The sequence below is a fragment of the Erigeron canadensis genome, chromosome 1 (genome assembly GCF_010389155.1).
Source record: "Erigeron canadensis isolate Cc75 chromosome 1, C_canadensis_v1, whole genome shotgun sequence".
NCBI lineage: Eukaryota > Viridiplantae > Streptophyta > Magnoliopsida > Asterales > Asteraceae > Erigeron > Erigeron canadensis.
In genome coordinates this window covers 19,225,622-19,253,161 of record NC_057761.1, presented here as the reverse complement: position 1 = coordinate 19,253,161, position 27,540 = coordinate 19,225,622, and the positions used below count along the sequence as shown (strand labels likewise).

Below are 27,540 nucleotides of genomic sequence, written 5' to 3'. Positions count from 1 at the left end.
AATTAACCAAAGAATTTCACAAGTGATAGAGGCCATTGCTCTATATTCTGTTTCTTGCTTCTCCATGATACAAGAGAATTCCCCAAATACACACAATATCCTGTCACAGATCTCTTAGAGTTTAAACATCTCCCCCAATCTGAATCAACATAGGCTCTTAAAGTGAGAGTATCACTTTGTTTAATGTGAATCCCCTTCCCAGGAGCACCATTTAGATACCTAAGTATCCTAAAAGCCCATTTTAAATGAGACTCTAAGGGAGAATGCATGAATTGACTTAAGCATTGAACAACATTAGATATATCAGGCCTGGTTAAGGTCAGGTAAATCAATTTTCCAATAAGTTTTTGATACTCAGTAATATTGCCAAGTAATTTATCATCCTCGGATTCTTTAACAAAGATGGTCATGTTCTGTTCAAGAGGTGTTTGTGGGGGTTTGTAGCCTAGCAATCCAAACTCATTTAACACCTCAAGGCAGTATTTTCTTTGACTCAAGCAAATTCCTTCTTTAGTGTCAAGAACTTCAATGCCAAGGAAGTACTTGAGTCTACCAAGATCTATTATTTGAAAATTTGAGTTCAAAGAAGTTTTAATTTTGTTAATTTCATCAGAATTGTTCCTAGTTAGGATGATGTCATCCACATACACAAGAAGAGCAATAAAAAAGGTTGATGATTGTATTGTAAAGAGAGAATGATCATTTGGACTTTGTTTAAACCCATTTTGAATCAAGGTTTTTGACAGTTTGTCTTGCCAATTCCTAGGAGCTTGTTTGAGTCCATACAAGGATTTAACAAGCTTGCACACTTTAGTCTCATTTTTATGTTGGAGTGTGATCACTTTATTATAAATCGCATGTCCGGAAATAATTTAAGCCCACGGGGTCACACGAAATGACACGGTAACTCGATAATATTAATTGATATATTAAAGTAATATATTAATTAGTTTGATCATGAAATGATTAATTAAACATAATTAAAGGGTTAATTGTATTTAATTAATTAAAGAGGAAGATTAAAATGTGAAAATTGGAAAATGGATTTGGGCCCTAAAGCTAAGGGGGGGCCGGCCACATTAAGGCTTTGTAAGCCTTGATCTAGCTTATTTTCCAAGCAATGTTTAACCTAATTATTCTCTATAAATAGATGGCTTAATTCTAAGTTTCTTTCATTCATTCATACATTCACATAAGTATTCTATCCTCTTCTCCCTTTTTCTTTGAAGTGGCCGATCTCCCCTTTTCCTTAAGGGTATTTCGACTTTAAAGTTAAGGGTTTGTAACAAAGGGTTGTTCCGTTAGTGATCGGGGTACTAGCATACATTATACGGGGTGTTTAGTGTGCGATCGTAGAGGAGTTTTGCTTTAAACCCTACTTAATAATCTTATTATTATTATTATACTTTATTGGAGCTTTGCATAAGGTACGCAACTCAATTCTATTCATTGTTAATTAATTTGATTGCATATTTGTTTCAAATTCTTCCGTTGCGCTTACTCGTGATTATATGTTTATTTATGTGTTCATATTCTAACAGTGGTATCACGAGCCACATATGTGATCTATTAATTACAAATATCAAAACTTGAAGGGGGTTTAAGGGTTGGTTGATTTTAATTAATTGTTAAAATAATTAAAAGGTTGTTTTCTTATTTTTAATTAATTAAAATCGGATCTTAATTAAATAAAATTAGGGTTTTTTTTTAATTAAAAATTTAACTTATTTCAATGGAGATTGAAACCCTCAAGCAAGTTTTGAATTGTGAATTGACATGTTTATGTAATGAATTGCACGATTACGTGTATCTTGATTATTTAAAGTTGTTAAATAATAGTAAAATCACAAGAAATTCATGTAAAATTAATTGTGATTTTACTGAATATATAGAGATATATTTTGAAAAGCATGGTGATCCAATAATTAAGGTTAATTATTAGATAATTATGTGACAATATGAGTTTTTCGTGTAAATTTTCCGGTTTGCGACAGTTTACTAAACAATTCATTTCTTTTAATAGGTAATGAGTTAGAAGCCCAAATTCGGACTGTAGATTGTCGACTCATAGGGCTACAACTTTGTAGTTCTGGTCGAAAGTTGAATCGGACCAGAAATAGGCTTAAACTGGTCGTGAAGCTACTCAAAATTTCCAGTCAGCATGTTTTATGTGTTTATGTGCTAATTGTTAATTATTTTGTTTAAAGGCTTACGCAATCAAGGTAACTTGATGCATGTGGTCCTCTTCTTCGGAAAGGGAAGCCAGGTTTAAACATATGCATGAACCATAATGACCATGTTTAGGTGGCCTACCTTAACTTGTTACATGATTAAGTAGTTCGGAATTAGCAAATTTATTAATTTTTGTATTGTTTATAAGTTGTATAAAGGTGATGCAAAAATTGTTTTAAAAATAAATTTGACTAAGAACTATCGAAATAGAGATTTCATTAATAAAATTAGAGTCTTACAACCTTGAGATACACCGGCTCACCCATTTGAACAAACTCTAAGAGAGGTATAAGCCGGAGTGCGTTAGCCTTCTAAAAGGACGGGTTTTTAATTGCGTCCATCGCAAACCTTTGCCCTTGCGCTTCTTTGTGCGTTCAAATGGAGCTACCGAGCTCTCTTGTGTTGTTAAGACTATACAAATGATTTTATTAAATATTATGTTTCGAAGATTATGCATGAGTCTTCAAACATAAACCTTTGATTCACATCAAATGCATTACCCATTTAAAGTTAAGTCAATGCCACCCACTTTGCTAAGAACACTTGCCAGTGCTTTTTGCTCTACGTGAGACGTAGGTGAATTGTATATCTTTAAGGTAGATTACCACTCGTTGTGAGACAACGGTGGACTATCTACATGTTTTTAATTGGGCGACTTAAAACGAGTTAAGAGGTGAGACCTTGACCCGTGGCATAAGATGGGACAAAACATGTTTACAAAACACTTAATACCCCTTTACAGTGCTGTTGTAAGTCCCATAATTCTAGGATTTGCATGAATGCAATTATCGATTCTCGATTACCTTTTGAATACCGTCATTTCTAGCAGATCCACTGATGAAATGATTGTATGTCAAGTTGGATCCTAGCCTTAGTGAAAGTAATTTGTTAGATGAATTTAACAAGGGTAAATTACATTTCTTAAGGATTAATTATCGAAAATACCGATAATTGAATTTTTGTCTATTTTGAAGATGGCAACAACAAATCCTTCTCAAAATATACACCAATCGGCTTTCAGGTCGATGCTAGAAAGGAAAAGACTTTCTGGAGCCAAACTTCAATGACTGGGTTCAAGTCATTGATGAGCAGACACCGTTGTTCTGGGAGCGAATGCTTCAACTTGAAAGTTGGCTGCATACAATGCTCAGTACGATAGACACAATGAGGTTGCTTGTTTAATGTTGGAAAGCATGAATGCCGACCTTCAAAAGCAATTTGAGCATTCATTTCCATGTGATATGCTCACTGAACTCAAGTCTTTGTACTAAAAGCAAGCCGGAGTGGAGTTGTTCGACCTAGTTGATCAACTTCATGACTTGCGACACGAGCATGGAACATCGGTTAGTCCTCAAATACTCTAGTTGAAGAGGTACTCATGGGCAATTGGAAAGGTTAAACTATGCTTATCATCTGCATATTACTGTTGGCATGAACCTAAAAAGCGGATTTTTTAGGAGTTCGTGCGCAATTGTAATATGCATAGCATGTGTAAAACCACTGGTAAACTTCATGTCATGTTAATTGAGTATGAGAAAGAGCTTCCAAGGAAATCTGCTACATCCCGAGTTGATGTGTGAAAATCTAGTTAAATTAAAATCCTTAAAAATACTTCGAATCGAATACCACACACAATCGGGCAGTGGACCCTTCCGTATGCAATATAGATTAAAGTAAGTAAAGGTTCGTTCCACGGAGACTACTAAGAGCTAGCGAGTTTTAAGTAGTTAAAAAGATTTTGGTTTTTAAAGACACTACGTCATCTTGATTTTTATATTAAAAAGTTAGTTGATTGAAAGAGTTATAATTTCCTAAGAATTTATCGAAAAGAAAATTGTCTTATACCAAATAGAATTAAAAGATCATCCACTTCGACTCCATCAAACACATTATTTAGGTTGCATCTATATTAAAACCAATTCAACTTGTTGATTTTATAACGAGGTAGAACAAAGAACTCACTAGTTGCACACCTAGCTTATTACCCTATTCGACCCATTAACCAATCTTTCGACCCCTAAGTTCCGGTTACCACCTTCCCTATCAAGACCTACTAAATTGACTAATTTTTATTGTTATTGTAAACAATCTTGTCTATCGATTTTACCAAACCGTTAACACTTTGAATTCTATTATCTATTGTTGTTTATTATCTTGTTACCACAAGTTAACACCTATCAATTGTACCCAATCGACTAGAATAATGTACTCCTAAACCTAGATACCTCTAAATCATTCATACATTATCAACAAAATAGTAGATAAGAGCATAAGAACTCAAAACATTAAGATTACGACAAAACGTTTAACAATCAACTTGAATTCAAAAGATTATGCAACCATAGTCAATGTATCACTTCATCTCAGTGGATGACGAATTATTTAGCTACTCATAATCATAAACATAACACAAAGAGTAAAAGTATAAGAGAACATATTGTACCAATGTGTAGAAAACAAGTAGAAGCTAAGAAAATCGATAACCGAATGCCTTGAAGCTCACGAATAACCCTTAGAACTTTATGGACGAAAAAGCTGCTAAATATTGCCTCAAAGAACCCTAAAATCGACTGGAGGTGATTGTATGTCGAATGGGAGGGTTTTGGTCTTGTATCTATAGAGTTTACAAAAAGTCTTCACAAACCGATCAACAAGTGCGACGCACCAAGCATCAGGTGCGGCGCACCTGACCTTGTTTCCAAAAATTCCTCTGCCCGATATGCGACGCACCACAGGGTTGGTGCGCCGCACCTCCCTGCTTTCTCACATCTTCCAACTTTCTGAGAAGAAAATGCTCCGCACCAACCTTCCAGGTGCAACGCACCTGCTCTGTTTTCAGCCAAAACTTGTAGTTTTCATTCCGTCTTCACTCGTACGCGTCCATGAACCATCCTAATGCATCTTCTAGTCATCCGAAAGCTGTTTCTAACCATTTCACCTGTTCTAAGCCTGCAACCACCAACAATACCATCAAAGCATCGAATATACATGTAATTTGCACATAATTAAGCTTAAAACGACTTAGAAACGATATGGGAATGTATATATAAATGGACATATCACGAGTTCTTATGATCAAGGGGGGAAAGGTTTGGAAAGCAAAACAACCGTAAGCAAAGGGCAAGATTTTTGGCAAGAGAAAACAAGTTGTGTTTGTCTCAAAACTTTAAAAAACCCTTTTGGCAAAAGGAGCATACAGCTAAAGTATCTAGCTGAGTTGAATGTGAAGAAGAAGCAAGCTGGTTCGGCAAGTGCTTCAAGTATCTTCAAAATTGAATTATATGCGTTGTTATACAAATAATAATTCAATAGCAAAGAGTCAAGTTTAACTTGGACTCTAACTATCTTTGACATTGTCATCTTGTTTAATTTTGTCAAGAAAGGTATTTATAGACTTCAAAGGGACGGTGTCTTACAATCAAATGATGAATCATTTGAATCAAATGATGAATCATTTGATAAATGCATGTTTTGACATTATCATTAGCAAGAAACGCATTGGAAATCTTCGGTATGAAGAGATCTTGAAATCAAATGATGAATCATTTGATAAAATGCGTGTTTTTGGAGTTAGCGTTAGAAACGCATTGAAAGTTTTCAAAGTGAGGAAATCTTACAATCAAATGATGAATCATTTGATAAATGCGTTGTCGCTAGCAAGAAATGCATACTTCAAATTGAAGGGATCTTAAAATCAAATGATGAATCATTTGATGAGAGATCGTTAAATCAAATGATGAATCATTTGACAAATGCATGCCTTATGTTTTCGGCGAGATGACAAGAATACCTTTTTCCGCATAAAACCGGAGAGGGCTAAGGAATTATTTGGACTAATACATTCAAGTGTATGTAGCCCATTTAGGCAAGTGTCAAGGATAGGTGCTAACTACTTCATCATTTTTATGAATGATTTCAGTTATTATGGTTATGTTTATTTGCTTAAACATAAACATGAAGTCTTCGAAACATTCAAAGTATTTAAAAATGAAGTAGGAAATCAACTCGGTAAAACCATCAAGATTTTTCATTAGGATCGAGGTGGAAAATGCTTAAGCCAAAAGTTTAAGGATCATCTAAAAGTGTTAGAAATCCAAAAATAGTGATACATTGTAATTTAAGTTATGGACTTACTTGTTGTTAAGTCATGTGTTGATGATTTCTAAGGTTGAGGGGCTAATTGTGATAATTAGTATAGTTGGTTAGTTTAGACTATAAATAGCCCTCAATTCCTTAGAAATCATATCTCTTGACATAACTTTTGCATAACTCTTAACACTGATCATATCAATAACACACTCTTGATCCCAATTCTCTCTCAACACACACACAAACACCAAGAACACACACACTAACCAAACACCATTGTTGATGTGAATTCGAGTGATAAAATCGTGTTGTTACATTTGGTATCAGAGCAAAACATCGTTTTGATCTCGATCCATAACTGAATTCAATCACGTTTCATCAAATATCACCTGTAATTCTGTTTTTTTTTCTGTTTCTGTTCGTTTTTGTTCTTTACTGAAAATCCAAAAATTAACCTCTCAAATCACATAAAATCACAAATGTTTGTTCACCGTTCGATTCCTCATAGTTAATAACATCATCCTCTCAAGTTTCGTATTCTAATTCGATCTGGATTAAAAGTTCAGATTTTGAGTTTTTGGCGCTAAAATTTGGGATTTGATTCTGTTGTGTTATAAGCTAAATTGTGTTAATCGGATCATTGCTGAGGTGAAAACAAACTGTTTGCAAGTGGTTTCATGTTCCAATTCTCAGAAAATCAAAAGATATTGAAGTTTTAAAAATCGTCAATGGAGGTGTTCATACTCAGAGGTTGAAGACGACTTTGAGAGGCTAAACGATCTCATTTAGATTGTTTTAGTTTTTCTTTCCTTGGTACATACATTTCAGTGTTGTGGCTTGTAAAACGATTCATATTTTGATCGTTTTGACAAGTGTGGTTGTAGTGTGAAGAGTTGATTGTAGCTAACTGATCCTTTGGATTGGTTTTGGTCAATTCAATTTCTTGAAAATACACAAGTTGTTGAGAAATCCTGAAAAGAAACCAAAATGATCTCTTTTAGATCGTTTCAGTTTTCTTTGAAACCAGAACGATCTCTTTTAGATCGTTTCAAGTTTTACTTGAACATTCTCTGGTTTGAGAAATTCGTGAAGAGTTGTGATTGGGAATCATACTACTCTTGGGTAACTGATCTTCGTGATTGGTTTTGCTCAATTCATTTCATTCCATTTCATACCAAAACTCTGCCCAAATCATTTCAGAATACTTAGAATTTTTCTTCTTCTGAAAATCGATACAAGTTTAAATCGTTTCATTCTAAATTCATTTTAGATCGTTTTAAATTAGATCGTTTCATTCTTGCACATTGAGATCATTTCATTCCTGGACATTTAGATCGTTTCATTTACACTTCTTGTGAGTCCCTCGATAGCTACAGATCGCTCTTGAGATCGTCTATTATTATGTCGTGAGTGCGGAATCATCACGAGATAACTAGTTTGATTAGTTAATGTGTATATCGCTTAATTATCAAGTAGATAATCAGCCGTATGATACTATATTCGTTTCTATAAGCTATAGAACGAACTTAGTGGTCTGGTGTATGTGTATGTCGAATGTAATCCCTCATTTTAGGGTATTCATTCGTATATATATGTTTCAGGTCAAAATTGGGCTTGCTGGGCTTTGTTCTTACAAACTTAGCTGCCCAGCCCATGTAACGAAGTTAATCTTCGTTTGTACCAAACGAAGTTTATCTTCGTTTGCCTCTAACGAAGATATTCCTTATCTTCGTTAGGTGTAATACTTGGTTATATTCCTAAGTGTTTCATCTTAAGGAATCCTAACACATATTATGTTTGTACTTGTATAACACACAACAAACATCATACATAACATATATATAACACCAAAACATGTAATCGATCATTAGCAAAACATAAAGTCCATAATCTATCAATTACATATATAGATACGACATAAATTAACATAATGTCTTAATCTAAACGACATATCAAATCTAAGTTGCTGTTGTCACATCAACGTGCATCAACAAACTCCCCCTTGACAGCAGCACCTTCGATTTCTTTAGTCTTCAAAATCTGATCATTCATCAAACAACAATCTTTTGCTATTTGCATGAATATCTTCATGTAAGCAGAGTTGAAGTATCTTACGATATCGACTTTCTTCATGCTTCCAAAATGGCAAGAACGAACACTCCGTATCGTATAACTTCCTCAGATCATTTCTTGAGAAGTTCACCAGCTGCATCGGATCATATACTCTTCTCAACAAAATCTTCTTCTTTGAGTCTGCATACATCTTGGCTTCACCAGAATTTCGATCAATTTCCCAATTATCCATCTTGTCCAAGACATCTTGTGCCCATTTCTTGGCAGGGACTTTGATCATACACTTAATATCATGTTGAACATACTCAACTGTTTTATCTGGCTTGACCACTCTTCTCTTCGATCTTGGCTCAATCTTAAACTGTGGTTTATCGGAATCTTTCATGTTCTTTCTCAACCAGAAATCATTTCTGAGATTCTTACCCACAACATCAGCTAAGCCATCATCGCTTGGATTGATAATCCAGTTATTTCCAAGCTCATGTAAATCTTCTTCACACAAACTCCTGAAATGTCTCTCACACCACGCTAAGTACTGACAACCTTCTGGTCTTTTAAGAACAAATAACTTCAGTTCATCATCATAAAACCAACTCCAGATGATTGTCTTGTACTTTGCAGCATCTTTGTCTGAGATATGAGTCCAATACAGATTTGGTTTCCATGTTTCCCTATGTATTATCCATTCATTAACTCTTTTCTCGGAAACATGTCGATCAACCATATGTAATGAATCATCATCTCTGAGAGGAACTGGAAAATCATTTGGATTGAATGGTCTTGTCACATTAATCTCATAATCAGATGGAATCGATACATCACCATTCTTAGCATACACAACAAAATGTAGAACTTGAGTTTGGCTACTGAATGGAACTTGAAGCATTCTTTCCCGAACATCTGATCTCTTCTGATCCAACACTCTACTCTCTTCAATCGATGGATCTTCAGGAATTGATACCCATACTTCATCAAACCCATAAGGCTTCTTGAATATGTTAAGATTTGGTTCAGGAACAAATTCACCTTCCTCGAGCTCATCACCATCAAAGAATAAATCTGTATAATCTGGATCATCTATTTAAATTTACACAAAATGAACACCAGAATCGAAAGAATAATCATGATAATTATAATAAAGATGAAATGTACTTGTATTGAAATAAGATAGATTACATTTTCATTACACAAAATGTCATAACTTATTACACACAATCAATTATATATTCTATCTAAAAATCTTTATCATAATCAAAATTAGAAACCTGAATCATGAGGAGCAACAGAAGGACCAGCACCAGTACCAGAAGCACCAACAGCAGAAGTATCACCTCCTGTCTCCCCCTCGATCTCTGCACCCTTTCCTTTATCTTCAACTGGGCGAGAAACATTCCTATCACCAGCATTATCAGCATCATCATCGTCATTCTGACGTCTTGTTTGAACCGCTGACAATCTGCAGACCTCTTCAGGAACTTCTCCCCTTTGATTCTTGACCCAGTTGATCAAAAAAGTTAACGCGGCCTGAGTATAAGTGAGATCAGACTCCAAAGTGCGAACTCTAGTCTCCAAAAGATCAACACGACGACCAAGCGACGAATCGGAAGGAAGTGGGTAAGATAAAGAAGGAGCCACTAGAGGATGCAAGACTGGTGCTTGTGAAACAACAGGAACAACAGCAGCAGTTGGTCTTGGAGGATCAGGCATTGCTACATAAGAAGCTTCAACAACACGTCGATGCTTAATTCTGGTATATTGAAGTTCAACACCCCCTTGTCGCTTCACCGGACTAACCGAACTGGCCTGTTCACCAGATCTTCCATATCTTCAAAAATCTCACGCAATTCAGAATCATGCTGAGCTGCAACATCAGGATCAATCTCAGCAGCATCAGGAGTGGAGTTAGCTGAATCTGAAACAGCGGGAATAGCATGACAAGCCTTGCTTCTATGCTCTCTATGGAACGCAACACCCTCTTGATCAAACGACTGATGCGAATGATCGCTTTCAGAAGCAGCCGAGATATCATGAATCATCTTAGTTCGACGTTCAGCGGCAGCAGAATCATCTGTGTCTGTCTCATTTGTAGCAGCAGAACCGTCGGAACTATCAACATCATCTCCATCATTTCCATCATCCGAACCATCAGAATCATCACTTGAATCATCATCAGAACCATCAACAGAACTTTCAGAAGTACCAGAATCAGAATCGGCATCAACATCATCCACAAATATATCATTCTCAAGACGAGATCGATAGTTTGGATTAATCAGGTGACCAAAAAGTGGTGGATCATGAAGACCAGCCACATTACTCGTATTGGCTTCAAGATCAGCAAAAAGACGCGAAGGCCAAGCATGAAGAACGTAGCGAGGACCTTGATCATATACTAAGTCAGGACAAAAATGTCTAACTATAGCCATCACAAAGCGAGGATACAAAAGAAATCTCTTCCTCCCCCTAGCATTTATCTGATCAATAAACTCTTGATAAAAGTATCGTGAGAAAGGATAAGGTCGATTATATACCAAAGCAACCATCTGCGACGCAATCTGAGCAGACAGTTGATCAAATCCAGCCTTGCGATTGCTCAAACAGACGAGCAATGCATACGCCAGATATCGCCATCTTCCCTGAAAACCACTTTTGTCAAGAGGAAGTTTGACCTGGCCAACAAATCCCATTCTCTGAAAGCAGCGTAGAAGAAGTTCAAACTCGTAAGTCATCTCGACGTCTTCCTCTTCTTCTACGTCCGGTTCTGCTCCTAGATGCAAAATAGTACGAAGCGATTCAGCATTGAAATCAAAAGTGATGCCTTCAACAGTAGCTCGTACAAAACTCTGTCCATCAACCATGACTTCATGAGCAGTGGACCAGAAAGAATCGATATACTGCCGAACAAGTCTCGGCGAGTCACAAAAAGCAAAAAATAATCGCGAGCCAGCAATGTAGTTAAACATTTCATGAAAATGTTCGCAATTATGCTGATCTGGATCAAGATTCAGTGCAAGATTATGCTTCTTCACAAACTGACGAGGAGCGAGAGCCATTTCTGCAAAACCAATCACAATATTGAAACAAATATAAATAATCACAATAAATGGATTGCAAAATTGAAAAACCTAATCAATAATTTCGCAAGATAAAACTGCACAAAATTATTCAAACTGAACGAAATTAAGCATTAAATTCGTTAAGTATACAGAAACGAAGATAGAACCTAAATTCGTAAGCAAGAATGAAACGAAGATAAATCTTAACTTCGTAAGAACTAAACCTAAGTTTTCACCTAACGAAGTTTAAGTTCGTAAGGTCTAAACTGTACATGCAAGTTCGTAAGTTATAACTTATCTTCTAAGTTCGTAACTTATAAACGAAGTCTAAATTCGTTTGGACACAACTAAGAGTGTTAAGCTTTGCTAAGTTCGTTCCTTATCAACTAAAGTCTAAGTTCGTAAGGCATCATCTAAAGTTAACTTCGTTTCTACTCAAGTTAAATTCGTTCAATCCAAAATTTAAGTCCATGTTCACAAATCTAAATTCGTTTTGAACTGAAGTCTAAGTTCGTTTGTACAAGTCTAACTTCGTTTGAATAAACCAGTTAATGATTTCAAAATATAGATATATAGAATCAAAATGAATCAAATCGAAGACACATAGAAAACCTAGATCATTTTCGTGAATGAAAATAACATCAAACACTTACTTAGATCACAGTTTGCACAACGAATCAAGAAAACGAATTAGATTGAGAGAAAAGAAAAGAGTTTGAGTTTTAGGGTTTTGCTCGAAAATGAGAGTAATTTTCGTTTTATGAAGAAGAAACGAAGAAAAACCCCCTTTATATAGTGAAATAACAATGGGCCAACTATGGGTCGGGCTAAACTTCACAAACGAAGATATCCTTCGTTTGAACAAAATTGTTTCGAACGAAGATAACAGTTATCTTCGTAAGAACAAATCAAAATCTGAAAATATTCCAGATTTCAGCAAGTTTCTGAAAAATTTTCAGATTTTCATCCAAGCAATCTTCCAAAACACAACTCTTCATCACAATCTGTAAATGGCAAAAACTCGTTAGAATGCAACCTGTTCATGCCTTGTACTAAAAACGTGTTGATCACCCAAATTCATAATCATAATGTAAGTATATAACCGAACATTATAATCTTGAATGAAAACCCATGGTTTAAACACTAACCATAAACAACCCTAAAAATAATCAATTTATATATGAACCTCATTACCAATGACGATTATGACACCGAGAACTTCCTTTGATCATGGATATGCGAGACGGCAAACCATCTTGAAACACGTAAGTCCCATACTAGATGCCGTCTACAAAACTAATTAAACAATGAACAATCCAACAAAATTCACTGAAGAACTTAGTAAAGTATCCAAAAGTATGTCATCAATCACAACATGAAATTCAAAAGAAACTAATATCAAATTTGATTATTTTCATTAAATACATGAATCATAAATAAATAACTATTTCAAAAACAAGTTCATGTATTCATCCTTCACATGCTCAAATCTGCATCACAAATATTATCACGACACACCAAGGATCTTATCGTCATGATATCATCCGTGTAAATAACAATGTAGTAACAGAAATCAGCACTTCAACTTTATCTTCTTAACTTGAACACTGCACACTTACCACAGAACTCATCAATGCATTGAGAACAAAACAGTATAATGCAGAAAATTCAAGTTACACGTACTCTCAATCAGGGTTAACAAATATGAAATAACTTAAAAATCTAACAAAAGATCAAGGGAGGTCATTTCTTGTCAAACCCTAAAATGTCACCACACAAACTTAAACAAACCCGATTAATAACTTGGTGACAAGTGAAAATTGTGAGATTTCAAATAACTTTGACATTTCTCATAACACTTGAAAAGATCATTTTCTAAACTTAAACAAATTAATGTCCATATTAGAAAATCTTCTTTGTAAACAAACCACACAACCTCATTAAAAATTCACATGAGGAATTCAGCAAAACATATACTCAGAATTTGAATAGGGTCTCTCGTGCAATAAGAACTTATAAAAATACTATTTTGACTCAATAAAAAGAAAAATAACACAGAATAAAAATTGCAGAATAATAAACTAATCTAGATTCTAATTAACTTGACTTTATACATTATTTTATACATTATTCACATTATGCATGATTACTGCTGATTAGATCAGTTTAGCATGTTACATAAGCCTGCGGGTGAGAAATAATTCTCTTATTATAAGTTTTGAACCGTGACCCAACAGCGATTACCGGTATGTTTGTCCTCTTAAACACTCGGTACGTCCAGTTTCCTTTGTGTTATGACACTTTCGACATACCCTGGTCAAGGACAGTCACCATGTAACCCGAGTAGCCTAATATGCCATTGGATAGTTTGCGAACTTATGTAACCCACATTCAGATATATTTTCGTAATCGATACAAGCACTAAGATACAAAATATTCAATATATTCAAGAACATCCTTAACCAATCATGAGACACTTTGTGGATAACTGAATTGAATTACTTTGTGATTTCACATATTTGCTTCTACATTTCATGATTTATAAGGAACCCGTGATTTTCTATGAGATCCATGTAGCGAACTTTCCGACAACCTATCCCAAGTTGTAAGCTTTAGGTAGGCTAGGTATACAAAGATAACCCGAGGACATACTTGTCCGAATCTCAAAGACCACATTAGCCCCTTAATTTGCATTCATTTGATTTGCATAACAATATCACATTTACTTTTATGCTCATGATTGGTAGAGGTTCTTGCCTATTCATTGAACAAATCTTATAGTAATGCTAGATCTTTCACAAAATTTAAGGACTAGATCAATTCATTACTGAAAAGCAAGCAATCTCAGCCATATATCTGAATATGTTTCCCACAAGAACATTGTATGATTTAAGTTTAGATTGAAGGAAACCTTGTTACTTTGTGTCTACCGATATATCCCAAATTGTAATCACTGAACTAATCAGTTATATTACGATTAAGCAGGCTTAAAAGCTAAAGTATCGTCACTTCTCATCATTTAGCGCAGTAACCTTACTTTATTCATATTTTTTTTTTTGGATTTTTGATTTTTCAATGTTTATTTGTATTTTTCTGACACTAGATATATACAAACTTATACTAAGACAACTTTTTTTTTTGTATTTTTATGACTCTATCTATGTACGACTTACACTACAAAGACACGAAAAATAACTTTAGGCTTATCAGGACACAACCCATGATTAGTCTTAATGGGAGTAACAACATCCTTAGCATCAGACATTCGAAACCTCGCAAGAAGATCTTTGACATACTTGGTCTGATGTATAAAGAAGCCATCCTTCAGTTGATCCACCTGTAGTCCAAGGAAGAAGGTTAATTCCCCCATAGCACTCATCCCAAACTTAGCCTTCATGCTCTGTTCAAATTCCTTGCACATTTTGTCATCAGATGAACCAAAAATGATGTCATCGACGTAAACCTGTACAAGCAAGTAGTCCTTCCCTTTCCATTTAATAAACAACGTGCTGTCTATAGAACCTCTGGTAAAACCACTTTCCTTCAAATGAGTTGACAATTTTTCATACCACGATCGAGGAGCCTGATGCAAACCATATAAAGCCTTATCGAGACGATATACTCTATTAGGAAAGTCTGGATCCTCAAACCCGGCAGGTTGTTCTACATAACTTCTTCTTTAATGTCTCCATACAAGAAGGCACTTTTTACATCAAGCTGATACACCTTAATACCTTTATAACTAGCATATGCCAGAAATAATCGAATAGCTTCAAGTCTAGCTACAGGTGCAAATGTCTCATCGTAATCAAAGCCTTCTTGTTGCTCAAATCCTCTAACCACCAATCGAGCCTTATTTCGAGTGACTACACCTTTGTCATCTCGTTTACAACGAAAAACCCAACGCGTTGTTAAAGGAGATTCACCCGGAGGTAAGTCAACTAACTTCCATACTTCAAGCTTTCGAAACTGAGCCAATTCTTCTTGCATCGCCTCAACCCATGACGGTTCTTTAAGAGCCATACCAACATTTTTAGGCTCAACCTGAGAGATAAAGCAATAATACAAGTACCAAGTAATTGCCCCAGTATCCTTAACTTCAGCAAACATACACGACGATTTCTTAGATTGATTCCTCGTGCGAACAGAGGCAGAAGCATCACCAATAATTCGCTCGACTGGATGATCCTTGTGGACCCTAGTTTGAGGAACCTTATCGACTGAAAGATCATCTCCCAAATTCGTCTGCACATGTTGCTTTGGAGTTTTATAATCTGGAGTGTTAGGCTCCTCCTGATTTTCACCTTCCGTGTCATCAGTATCATAGAAAGGAGAATCAGGTAGAGGTACATGCAAAGGATCAGTAGGAACTATAGGAGCAGACTCTAAGGTAGAATCTGCTACTTTTGTCCCACTAGATTCTCCAGATTCCGAAGTAGGCTCAACTATTGGTGAGGAAACAGAAGAAGAACCAGAAACCGGTCCACCATCCAGAGGATCATGGAGAGTAACGACATCCTCCACAGTTGGAATACCTGCAAAAGAAACAGGACCACGAAAAGAAGTGAAGACACCATCATAATCAAAATTATTAGCAGAACCAATGTGTACAGCAGGTTTATGACTGACAATTATGACATTTGTACCGAGATCTACTTTGCTAGTCTTCTGATTGTACACACGCCTAATCGGTGTACTTAGAACATAACCCAGAAAGAAACCCTCCTCAGATTTAGGTTCAAATTTCCCTTGAGGAAGAGTTTTAAGAAAAGTGCAAGGAACACCGAAAGGCTCAACATTCTGCAAATTGGGCTTTTTGTTGTGCAACAGTTCATAACTAGTTTTCTTAAACCGTTTAACTGTCAAAACCCGATTCAGAATGTGACAAGCTGTATTCACTGCCTCTCCCCAGAAAGTAATAGGAAGCCTTGAATCAGCAAGCATCGTCCTGGCTGTCTCAATCAATGTCCTGTTCTTCCGTTCAGCCACGCCATTCTGTTGTGGCTCATATGGTGCACTGTACTGATGTTGAATTCCTTTGGTCAAGCAAAATACAGTAATAGTATTATTCTTGAACTCAGTACCATTGTCACTCCTGATTCTCTTAACTTTGACTCCATGGACATTTTCAACTTGCTTGATAAAATCCATAAATCGTTCGGCAGTCTCATCCTTGGTCTTCAGAAAGAATACCCATGAGTACCTCGAGTAATCATCAGTGATCACCAAACAGTAAGACATCCCTCCAATGCTTCTTTTGTTCACAGGACCAAAAAGATCCATATGAAGTAATTCGAATGGTTTGGAAATAGAGTGGAGTACTTTGGATTTATGCGAATGCTTATGTTGCTTTCCTTTCAAACACGGTACACACTTATCTTCCATCCCAAACTTCTTAACTGGCACACCGTCAACTAACCCAAGACTAATAAGTTCATTCATCTTCCGAAAGTTGATATGTCCCATTCTACGATGCCATAGGAGAGATTCAGACTCATTTGCCTTGCTCAACAAACAAAGGGGCTCCTTTGGATTATCAACACCTAAAAGTAAGCCATAGATGTCTCTCTTCCTAGGAGCTTTGAGCATTATCCATTCTTCTGGAATAACAAAACTCGGCTTCAAGATGTATGCCTCCTTTTCAGTGAAATGAACATTGTTGCCCTTATCACAGATCTGTGAGACACTCATTAGATTGTGAGTAAGTTGTTCCACATAGTTAACTCTTTCTAGAGTTAGTTGTCCATTGACGACATCTCCTTGACCGGTGATGTTGCCGCCCTTGGATCCTGCAAAACTAACATACGACCCATTTATACCAGTATAATTTGACAAGAGCTTCTTGTCCCCTGTCATGTGCCTGGAACATCCACTGTCAAGGTACCACAAATGAATTGGTTTCCTAGGAACTCCCTGCACATAAAATGAGAAATATTAGTTTTCATTGGGGACCCAAACCTTCATAGGTTTGGGTCGTCCCTTCTCATCCTTGAGAATCAGTTCAGTCCAATATCCATTGGTAGAAGCCGTGGGTGTGACTTGATTCTCAACTTGTCTTCTCACTGGAGAAGACTTCTGACCTTTCGTCGGAGAAGGTCTTGGGGAATGAGGGCCAAAAGAAGGTCTAACACTTGAGTGAATTCGGTCATAAAATGAATTACGACTTGGAGGTGTTTGTGACCGACTCGAACTCCCACTGGGGGTAGTGAATCTTTGTTCCTTAGGGGATGAACCTTTTGGTGGAGATTCACGTCGATGAGGTATAGTAAACGGTTTTGTAGAAGATTGAACTTTAGTCTCATAAACCTGTTTATCATTACCCAACCCCCTTTTTCCTTCCGAGGTGGAAACCTTTGAAGGAGAACCCGATCTCCGAGGTCAATTAGGACATACACTGTAAACATGACCTTTTTCATGACAAGCAAAGCAAGAGAGGACCTTAGTCTTTTTCTTTGTATCTACCTTATAATTGGTACTTACAGATTCACTATTGTCTACTGACTTACTTGTTTTTCTAGAATCCTCATGGTCTCGTTTGGTCGGTGATATCCTAGACTTACTTGGGGATTTCTTACGTGCAGGCATTAAGATATGCTTCAAAACCTTAGTTGCTTCGACATTAACAACTAATTCATCTTCAGATTGGCTATCCCTAGACTGCTTAGGTAAAGGAGTTTGACGCAACTGACTTAATCGCTTCATATCCTTAATATCAACATCCCAGACTTTATCAATCATCTTAGGGTCAATAGATGATAACGGAAATTCTAACTCAGTGTAGACCCTACTACTCTTACGAAGTGTAAAGTGAGTAATACTGTCTTTCTGACCATAAGAAGTGGACGAATCTAGGATGACACCTTTCAATTTCTCTTCCTTGGTAGGTTGAGAAGAAACTCCTTTAGACTCTGCCGTCTCCTCAGTCAAATTAGGCTTAGGAGTCGAGTCTTTCGATTTACCAACATCAACACTAGGTTGAAGTAGGACTTTAGGAATATTGGGCTCTACAGGAGTATAGTTATTGTTGAAAGGAGGAGACATGCTATTGTAAGAAACCTTAGCAGTGTCAGAACTCTTAGATGGAGAATCCTCAAATTTTTTCATATGCATTAAAAGCTCATCATGTCTAGCAGAATCAACTTTAGCTTGTAATTCCACTATTTCTATTCTAGCATCAGCCAGTTCTTTCTCAATTGTAGCACACTTTTTAGCTAACAATGCATAAGCTTCACCACCTACTCTTTCTACAGCCACAACATGTTTAACTTTGTCTTTCATAGCACTAATGTCAGACTCTAAAGATTTAATCCTATCCTTTAAAATTTTTTCTCTATCAGTGACAGTTAAATCTTTTTTAATCAACTTATCTATTTCTTCATGAGCAGCATTAACAACAGATTCTAAATGCTTAATTAGATCATTCTTTTGTTCAATTTCATCAAACATTCGATTAACAATTTTGCAAACATGAACAATAGTATGTAGAGAGTAAGATACCTGTTGATCTGCTTCTTTGCAGTCTGCCATGTAAGCGACAAAGTCATCCACACTCATGCCTGCTGGAATTTCATATTCCTTCATCTGCTCTTCAATTGTCTTTTCAACCTTTTCAGTAGCAGAATCGTCTTTGTTCTCAGCAGCGTGCATCTCTCCAGAATCTTTCGTGTCATCAACCTCAACCTCTTCATCAGACTCAGAATCAGTGTCATATACCCGAGCAAAAGATTCCAAGTTCGAGCTTTGAACATTGTCATACAAATGCTCATCATTGTGGTAAACTGTGGTGTCCAAGAAATCCTCAACAGAATCTACTATCTGAGCCATATCATCAACTATTCGGCCAAATAAACATTATTAGTCTCATCCTGTGGAAGATTCCAGACATAAGAACCATCAGGTTGAGCAGCTACGATAGCCTTGTCATTGCCATTTCCAGTAGTATCATCAATCAACAAGAGAACTCTACTTGCATTCGGATTAAAAGGACGATTACCACCTCTATCTTGACGGGTAGGGGTAATATTGACATCTCTCTTTGGTCGTTGACATTCTTTGGCAAAATGTCCAAAGCCATCGCAATTATAGCATTTAACCTTTGACTTGTTAAAGCCCTGAGTACCCCCAATAAGTTGTCTACCTGTTCGTTGCATAAACCGTTGCACTCTCCTGGTGATCATCGCCAAATTCCATTTCAGATCCATTTCTTCGACATCATCTGGATCTATTTGGTCATAATCTTCATCAATGAGTGCTGGATCTGTGATCCTTCCTGCAACAAAAGCTTCATGTGCAGCACACATTGCGGCAAATACATTCATCCTTCCCTCGGCAAATTTCATATCCATGGGCATAGACTTGTAACCAGCAGAAGTAGATGAAATGTTACCAAACGTCATATTTCCTGGCTTTGCATTCTCATTAGTCTTTCGAGCCTTGTAACCAGCATCAGAAGCCATGAAACCAGCAGAATCATCTCCATCCATAACACAATTAGAACTTTCTTTCGTGCCAGAAGTACCAACCCCAGAAAAGAATGCATTAACATCAGCTGTAGGATTTTTCATAGTGGCATGATAGAGAGATGGATCTTGTGTGAAGTTGTCTTGGAGATCCTTCGCCTTATCCTTCATTTCTCTGTTTCTTAATGTGGATATAACACCATCAATACGAAGAGATGCATAATCAGCTCTTTCTTGCAATCCATGACGAAACTCTTTATAAGCTTTCGGCAAACCATCCAAGAATTTATCCACTATCTCAGTAGGAGTATACTTAAGATCAAAATAGGCTAACTCCGCAAGAAGATGTTGAAATCTCAAGATAAGATCCTCAACTAGTTCGTTCTTGGTAGCATTAAAGCAATCAAATTGTTTCTTAAGCATCTTAATTCTATTTTGCTTCAATAATGGATCACCTTCACAGTGAGCTTCAATAGCATCGAACAATTGCTTTGAAGTCTTGTACTCCTGTTTAGGAAACAGGTGCACTAATTCTTGAGGAATGCACATCCGAATAGTGGAAAGAGCCTTAACTTCGCATACAAAGATTTTTCTTCGCCTTTTAACTCTCCTACCTTGTAATTAGTTGTAACATCGTTTACAGTAAGAGTTGGCCATTCATATCCTTCAGTGATCATAATCCACATGTTCAAATCTTCTCGTTGAATATAATCTTCAAATCGGCCTCTCCACACCCAGAAGTCAGCCAATGAAACTAACTTCGGTGGAGAATTAGTACGTCCAACGAGATGATCATGATAGACAAGAGAATTTAGGTATTGTGCAACAGCAGTGTTGGTTGACGAGGAAGCCATTGGTTAAATTCGTTTTCTGCAACTTAACGAAAATAGGTTTAAGTTCGTTTGAAGGAAAGAAACGAAGATAGGTCTAACTTCGTTTGAGGAAAGAAACGAAGATAAAGCTAAATTCGTAAGGGAGAATGAACGAAGATAACTTTAAATTCGTTTGAAGGAACTTAATGAAAATAAAGCTAAATACGTTGGAAGAGCTTGAAACGAAGATGAGGTTAAGTTCGTTTGCTAAATTCGTTTGAGAAAACGAACTTAGCGACAGTTAGGGTATCGGGAGGTTGTTATGAGAGAAAATAATCAAACAAATGATCTCGAACCTTTGATAAGATATCGATTGGCTTTGATACCACTTGTGAGTCCCTCGATAGCTACAGATCGCTCTCGAGATCGTCTATTATTATGTCGTGAGTACGGAATCCTCACGAGATAACTAGTTTGATTAGTTAACGTGTATATCGCTTAATTATCAAGTAGATAATCAGCCGTATGATACTATATTCGTTTCTATAAGCTATAGAACGAACTTAGTGGTCTGGTGTATGTGTATGTCGAATGTAATCCCTCATTTTAGGGTATTCATTCGTATATATATGTTTCAGGTCGAAACTGGGCTTGCTGGGCTTTGTTCTTACGAACTTAGCTGCCTAGCCCATGTAACGAAGTTAATCTTCGTTTGTACCAAACGAAGTTTATCTTCGTTTGCCTCTAACGAAGATATTCCTTATCTTCGTTAGGTGTAATACTTGGTTATATTCCTAAGTGTTTCATCTTAAGGAATCCTAACACATATTATGTTTGTACTTGTATAACACACAACAAACATCATACATAACATATATATAACACCAAAACATGTAATCGATCATTACCAAAACATAAAGTCCATAATCTATCAATTACATATATAGATACGACATAAATTAACATAATGTCTTAATCTAAACGACATATCAAATCTAAGTTGTTGTTGTCACATCAACGTGCATCAACACCCATCAACCACTTCCTTAGTACCAGTAGAAGGAAGTGGTGAAGAAGAGAGAATGTCTGGCTCACCTCTTGTCATACCAATATCAACTGCTGAAAGTGGGGACATCATGGCAGCTGATGGGTCCTTAATAGTTGAAGAGGTTGAGGGGGAACAAGTTAGGCAGATTGAAGGAGAAAATCTGGAGCAAGTGGCTCAGATTGATTTGAATGTTGGGGTGGAGAATATACAAGTAGAGGACCAGACAGGTGGAATCGGCCCAGATTGGGATATGGTTGATTCTCCACTGTCTGAAGACAATAATTTTGATGTTAATATGAGTTTTATGGGAGTAGAAGAAATTGATCGCACCATCCATTATGTCTCCCAGTCAATTCTATCTGATATGCCTCCTCCACCCCCAAAAAATACACCAACACCTCTTCCAGAACAAACAACAACAACTATTGAATCACCAACTACACCAGAAATTCAACATTCTGAACCACTGGCAGTCACCCAATCAACTGAAAATATCACAAGGGTGTTGCCAGTATCATCAATCACCAGAATCACCAATCCTTCCAGTGGTCTCTCCTCTTCTTCTTCAACCGAGGTCCAAGGCCTTTTTGATAAGGTGGCGGACCTGGAGAGATCACTTCAGGCTTCTTCTCAGGTTATTTCTGACTTCAAAACTCTAATTTCCAATAATCTTAAGCCAGAAATGAACATATTTGCTGGGAATGAGAAGATAGTCTTTGTGAAGCTGGATGAACTTGTCATGGCAACAAATAGAAATTCTGAATCGATACAAGTTGTAGTCCAGGGAATCAAGGGAGATATGGTGAGAACTGTTCAGACTGCCATTCAAACTGAAGTTGCTCAACCTCTGGCAAGTCTGACTGGTGAAGTTCAGAATTTGACCACCAGAATAAGCTCTCTGGAGAGCAGGCCAACCCAGGAGAAAAACTCAGTTGTCAGCACCCTCAGTAATGAAGTCGTTAGAAAGTTCAAGGGAGATATGTTGAAAGAAATCACTAAGAAGGTGTCTAAAACTCTCCTTAGAAATCTTCTTGATGGGTTGTTGCCTGAAGTAATGAAGATGATCGACACCCAGTTGCCTCGCCACTTTCCTCAGGATCTTGAAATCATTAAAAAGGAAATAATGCAGTTAAGGAAAACTGTGAACAACATTGCTCCAGTGTCTGGTCGAACCTTTGACTCTGCTGACAGACATAAGCTGGATCAGGTGTGGATTCATCTTCAATCTGGAGATGCTTCCAAGGGGGAAGGTTCTGGTACAGAGAAGGTTAGTGATCTTCAAAAGAAGATCGAAGTCTGGAATAAGGTAATTGGACAGGATATCACTGGTACTGAAGCCAGTGGACAAGTTGAAGAAGAGGCTGCTGGTACTGATGCCAGTGAGCCAGTGTTTAAAGAGTTCCCAGACATCCCAACCACAATGAAAAATATCAAAAGAAAGAAAGTGGTGTCTGGGGAACCAACAGATGAAGCAGAAGAGGAATATGTGTCTGTTGATGAGGCCAAGGCAAAGAGACTGGAGCAAGAGTGCATCTTAATTGAAATTTTCAAGAAGAATCTAAAAGATGACTTGATTGCCCACCAGTTAGATATGGCCGGGCATGGGACTCTGGATTCTTACAATGCTGGCAGGTTGGGCGTACAAATTGAAGTATACAAAAAGATGAAGGATGATCCCAGGCTGAAGAAATGTCTGGATGCCTTGGATGATGTCTATATTCGATCCATGTATGCTCAGGATGAACAAGTATATGATTCTGAAATCTATGGTGTGAGCATACTGGATCTTATTGCCCAGAGAAGAGAAGAATTGAAAAATCTCCAGCAACAAGTAAGGAGTAATGCAACTGCTCTGGAGCATGAATTTAGGAAGAAGGTTAAGGGTTTGCCCAAAGCACCAGCTAGAAAAACCAAAGCTGCCAGAGATGCAGATCTTAGCACCTTCATTCCCTCGAACACAACTGAAAGGATTAATAAAGAAAAATTTCAACAAGTTGCTGAACAGAGAAAGGTGTCCAGGGAAGTGGATGAAATGGTTAAAAGGGCTCAGACAAAAGAAAAGTATGAACATTTGTCACAATTTAGAGCTGATATCCGATCAATACTGGGTGCTGAGATCCATCTGGCGGAAAACCATGACAACTTCTCAAAGTTCCATGTCAAATTCTTCAGAGAAGGGAACTTTACTGATGAAAGAAAAGACACTTCAATCATGGCTTTCGGGTGGTCAAAATTAAGAGAGTTTGGTCTTTCATTCAGGCGTAAAGATGTCTCTCAGGATGTTAAGTACTTTATGAAGATGATTCGCAAGGAATGGATGAGGAAGGAATTGATGGAAATGGAGTTGGGCTCAAGGACTTCTCTTACTACTTCTTCATCTCCAGGTGTAAAGAGGAAGGCCACTGAAGAGCCATATGGGCATGCTGAAAAGAAAAAGGCATGACTCTAATATTGTACTTGTATTTGTTTCATGTTGACAAAATTGTAACTTTCTTCCAGTTGATGTCTGTAAATATAAGTTGCAATTCCTATACAAGTACTTATCCAGATTAAGTCTAGAAATTAAAATGTACAAATTGGGAACACTAATGATCTATAAAGTGGCTCTCCAGAAATTCAAATTAGACTTAGTCAAATTTTTCAAGGATTTTTCAAGCACAAACTTGTATAGATAAAAGCTTGAAAATCCATGCATAATTTCTAAACAAATAGGGGGAATCTGTTAGGTCCAGATTTACTGGACTCGCTCCAGACGTGATTACTGGAGCCCTTTGAAAATTTGTCCAGAAATTATGTGAAGACCAGTGAACAACTTACTTGTACAGGAATCTGGATTCCACCAGATTCGTTCACTGGACTTCACTCCAGTCAAGATCTTTCCACTGAAGAACATTCTCACTGAAGTCGAAGACTGAAGTCTGAAGAAAGAAGTCTGACAAATAGCGGAGCTCACTGGAAGACTTACTAGATCTCCTGACTGGAGTCCTTGTTAGTGTTCTAGATCTTACAAGTCTGAACACTGATTACGAGGAATTGACTTTATGCCTTTACATGCCTTTACCCGGACAATCCAATTGTCCTTTGTTAAAAGCCTTACACGCATGTAAACGTGGTTGGTTAATTAAAAGACAAGTCACTATCATGTGACTTTATTCTTGTACTTTAATCAATGCATTTAAGGAATTAAAGTAATTTCCTTAAATGCATGTAACCATATTTGTACGGCAAAAAGAATATTATATTTATTCTTTTTGCCTATAAATACCAAGTCACTTCCTCGTCCAAATAACATACTTTTGCAATTTGGTGCCTTTGTTCAAATACTCTCGATCTAAACAGTTATACTTCACAACTTTAAGTATTTCGATCAAAGAGTTTATTTAGCAAAGTTAGATCACTTGTAATTCATAGGTTGTTTAGAAACTTACTTTGTAATATCTTGTTCTGCAACAACCTTGTATTTTATTTAACATCAATAAATAAAATACACTTGAAAATTACATTGTGTCTCACCATTTACTTACTTGCTTATCTTTATATTGCTTAAGTACGTATTACGTTATATATATTCTTGCATTTATATTTATCGTAATACTAGTCCAATCTAGTGCTTACTTGACGTTTCATACTAGTCCTATCTAGTGATTACTTGACTTGTTATTCTACACTTGTAGGTTAAACCATCGAGTGAGAGACTTTACACACAAAACCCCCCATTTTTACTTGAATCACTTATTTGTTACAATTGCTTATAAAAGTCCTTAGTTCACTTACCGAATCAGTCGCAACAAACTCAGTCCAAAATTCTAATTCCTTAAACCTAACATGGACTCGTTCGACAATCCCCTAGGGTTGTCGGTAAGTCTGATCCGCTAACCGAATGCTCATGTTAACGGGTGTTAGCAAACAAAGGGTAAGTTTCTCATAAATCACAGTAGGCATAACATTAAAACTTGACCCTAAATCAGCTAATGCACATGAAAAGTGTTTGATCAAATAGTCGCACTATGACTCCACCAGAAGTGTGAGTTGGGGTTGATGGTGTTTATTGGCGATTCACTTCTGGTCAGAAGGTCAGAGACCGCTTTACGCCTATTGTTGGTTAATCCCAAGCTGTTTCGTATGACTTAGGGTTTGTTTAGGGATTATTCAGAGGTTGAATAAGCTATAGACGACTTGCGGGATATGGTATATTGAACGTATATTGTGTATTATGTAGATGATGATGTGCCATATGGCTTCATCCTCTATTTGTATAGAGGGTAGATAGCTTGGAGAGGAGGGTAAGAGAGTTAAGATGAATCTCTTTCTCCTTTGTAGATTATCTCATTTTTGTTGATCTTGCCATAGAGTCGTATCCAAGTTATCCGGATCCTGATACGCATGCTTTATGCTTTAGTCGGATAATCATGGAAAGAGTTTCTTTAATCCGATCTTTGTTATATTTTCTTTGGAGCTGGGTAATTGTTACCTTGAGCTCCGGATTGGTTTGTTCTGAACGGAGATCGGGCTCCATTCTGGGTGTTTTGGATAAGTAAATTTACCTGTTTGAAGGTAGCTTTGGATACGGAGGTAGAGCTCCGTATAGGGTATATCATCAACCCCAGTCTGATGGGAGGTTCTATCTGTAGAAAATCACATTAGACTTCTAAAATATAAAAAGAAATTAAATGCCATAACGCCGTTGCTCAGAGAATGTCCTTCGAGACTATTAATGGTGCTATCATTTTTTCAGAGCCTTCGTATAAGGGTAAAATTGTCATTTTACCTTGCCGCGTATCCATCCTATCGATGGATTAATACGGACGCGCGTATCCTAAGGGGGACTCAATCGACGGTTTTTATGCGACGGTTTTTCAAACCATCCGTCATATTTCCCTATAATCCTTTGACGGATCCGATTTAATTATCACTCTTCATCATTTCTTCACTCTCGCTTATCCATTCGCGTGTGTTCTTATTGCTGATAACAGTAATACCTTAAACATCAAATGGATTCTGATCATACTCATGCCATTACCACCACGTACTCAGAGATGACGGACAACGACGTTGCATGGTTCCGTCATTATTACTATCAGCCCAATGACCCTGAAATTAGGGTTCCAGGTCGGGGGCAATCTGTGTTGGTTGCGCTTCCCAGGTTTGTAGGTATGTATATTGCACCATTTTCTGGTGGTAATCTTAGGTTTCCCTTGTCCCCCTTGTTGTTTGGTATTCTTGATCGCTTTGACCTTTACTTTTTTGTTGTTCATCCTTTAGCGATCACTGCGATAATGTCCTTTATTGCTATTTGTCGTGCGTATGAGGTACAACCTAGAGTACGTACATTTTGGTATTTTTTTCAGATGGGTTAACCGTGATGGTTGGGCGATAATTGAGGAGAGGCCCGGTAGGTTATTTTTTAACATAGGTTATTCAAATATGTTAGGCTGGCGGCCGAGTTTCTTGTTTTTCAGTGAGGGGTATGTTCATCCGAGCTTTAGGGATTTGTTGAATAGGAATAGGGTGAACTCGAGTTTTTTCTTGGATGATGATGGTCATGACCAGATTATCCTGGAGAACCCCCTAGTGCACCAGATACGGAGGTCCCCTTTCACTTTGATTGCGTATCCCATGGTGATCCTATATCTTTGCGGGATTACTTTGTCGTGGGAGGGATCTCCAGATATGCCTGTCTTAATCTGGTGTTGTAAAGGTACTACTCTGCTCTTCCTCTTTGTTTATGTTTGTTGCTTGCCTGATTCTCGGTTATAATGTTATATGCAGAA

The 27,540-nt window shown here is 37.1% G+C and overlaps 1 protein-coding gene across 1 annotated transcript; it reads right to left on the bottom strand.

Moving 5' to 3' along the window:
- Positions 1-2: 2 nt before the first annotated feature.
- LOC122586042 (uncharacterized mitochondrial protein AtMg00810-like) lies at positions 3-26,553 on the bottom strand. The gene is made up of 3 exons (XM_043758158.1): positions 26,538-26,553; positions 26,314-26,394; positions 3-559 (listed from the first exon to the last, which is right to left on the bottom strand). Exons 1-3 carry the CDS (start codon positions 26,551-26,553, stop codon positions 3-5), a joined length of 654 nt encoding a protein of 217 aa, XP_043614093.1.
- Between the last annotated feature and the right edge of the window lie 987 nt (positions 26,554-27,540).

Excerpts from the sequence above, each read along its gene's own strand:
- LOC122586042 (XM_043758158.1), bottom strand. Across the intron at positions 560-26,313 it reads CCAAAGCTACCTTCAAACAG|ATCTTGGTAGACTCAAGTAC; the intron begins GTAAATTTACTT and ends TTCAAATAATAG.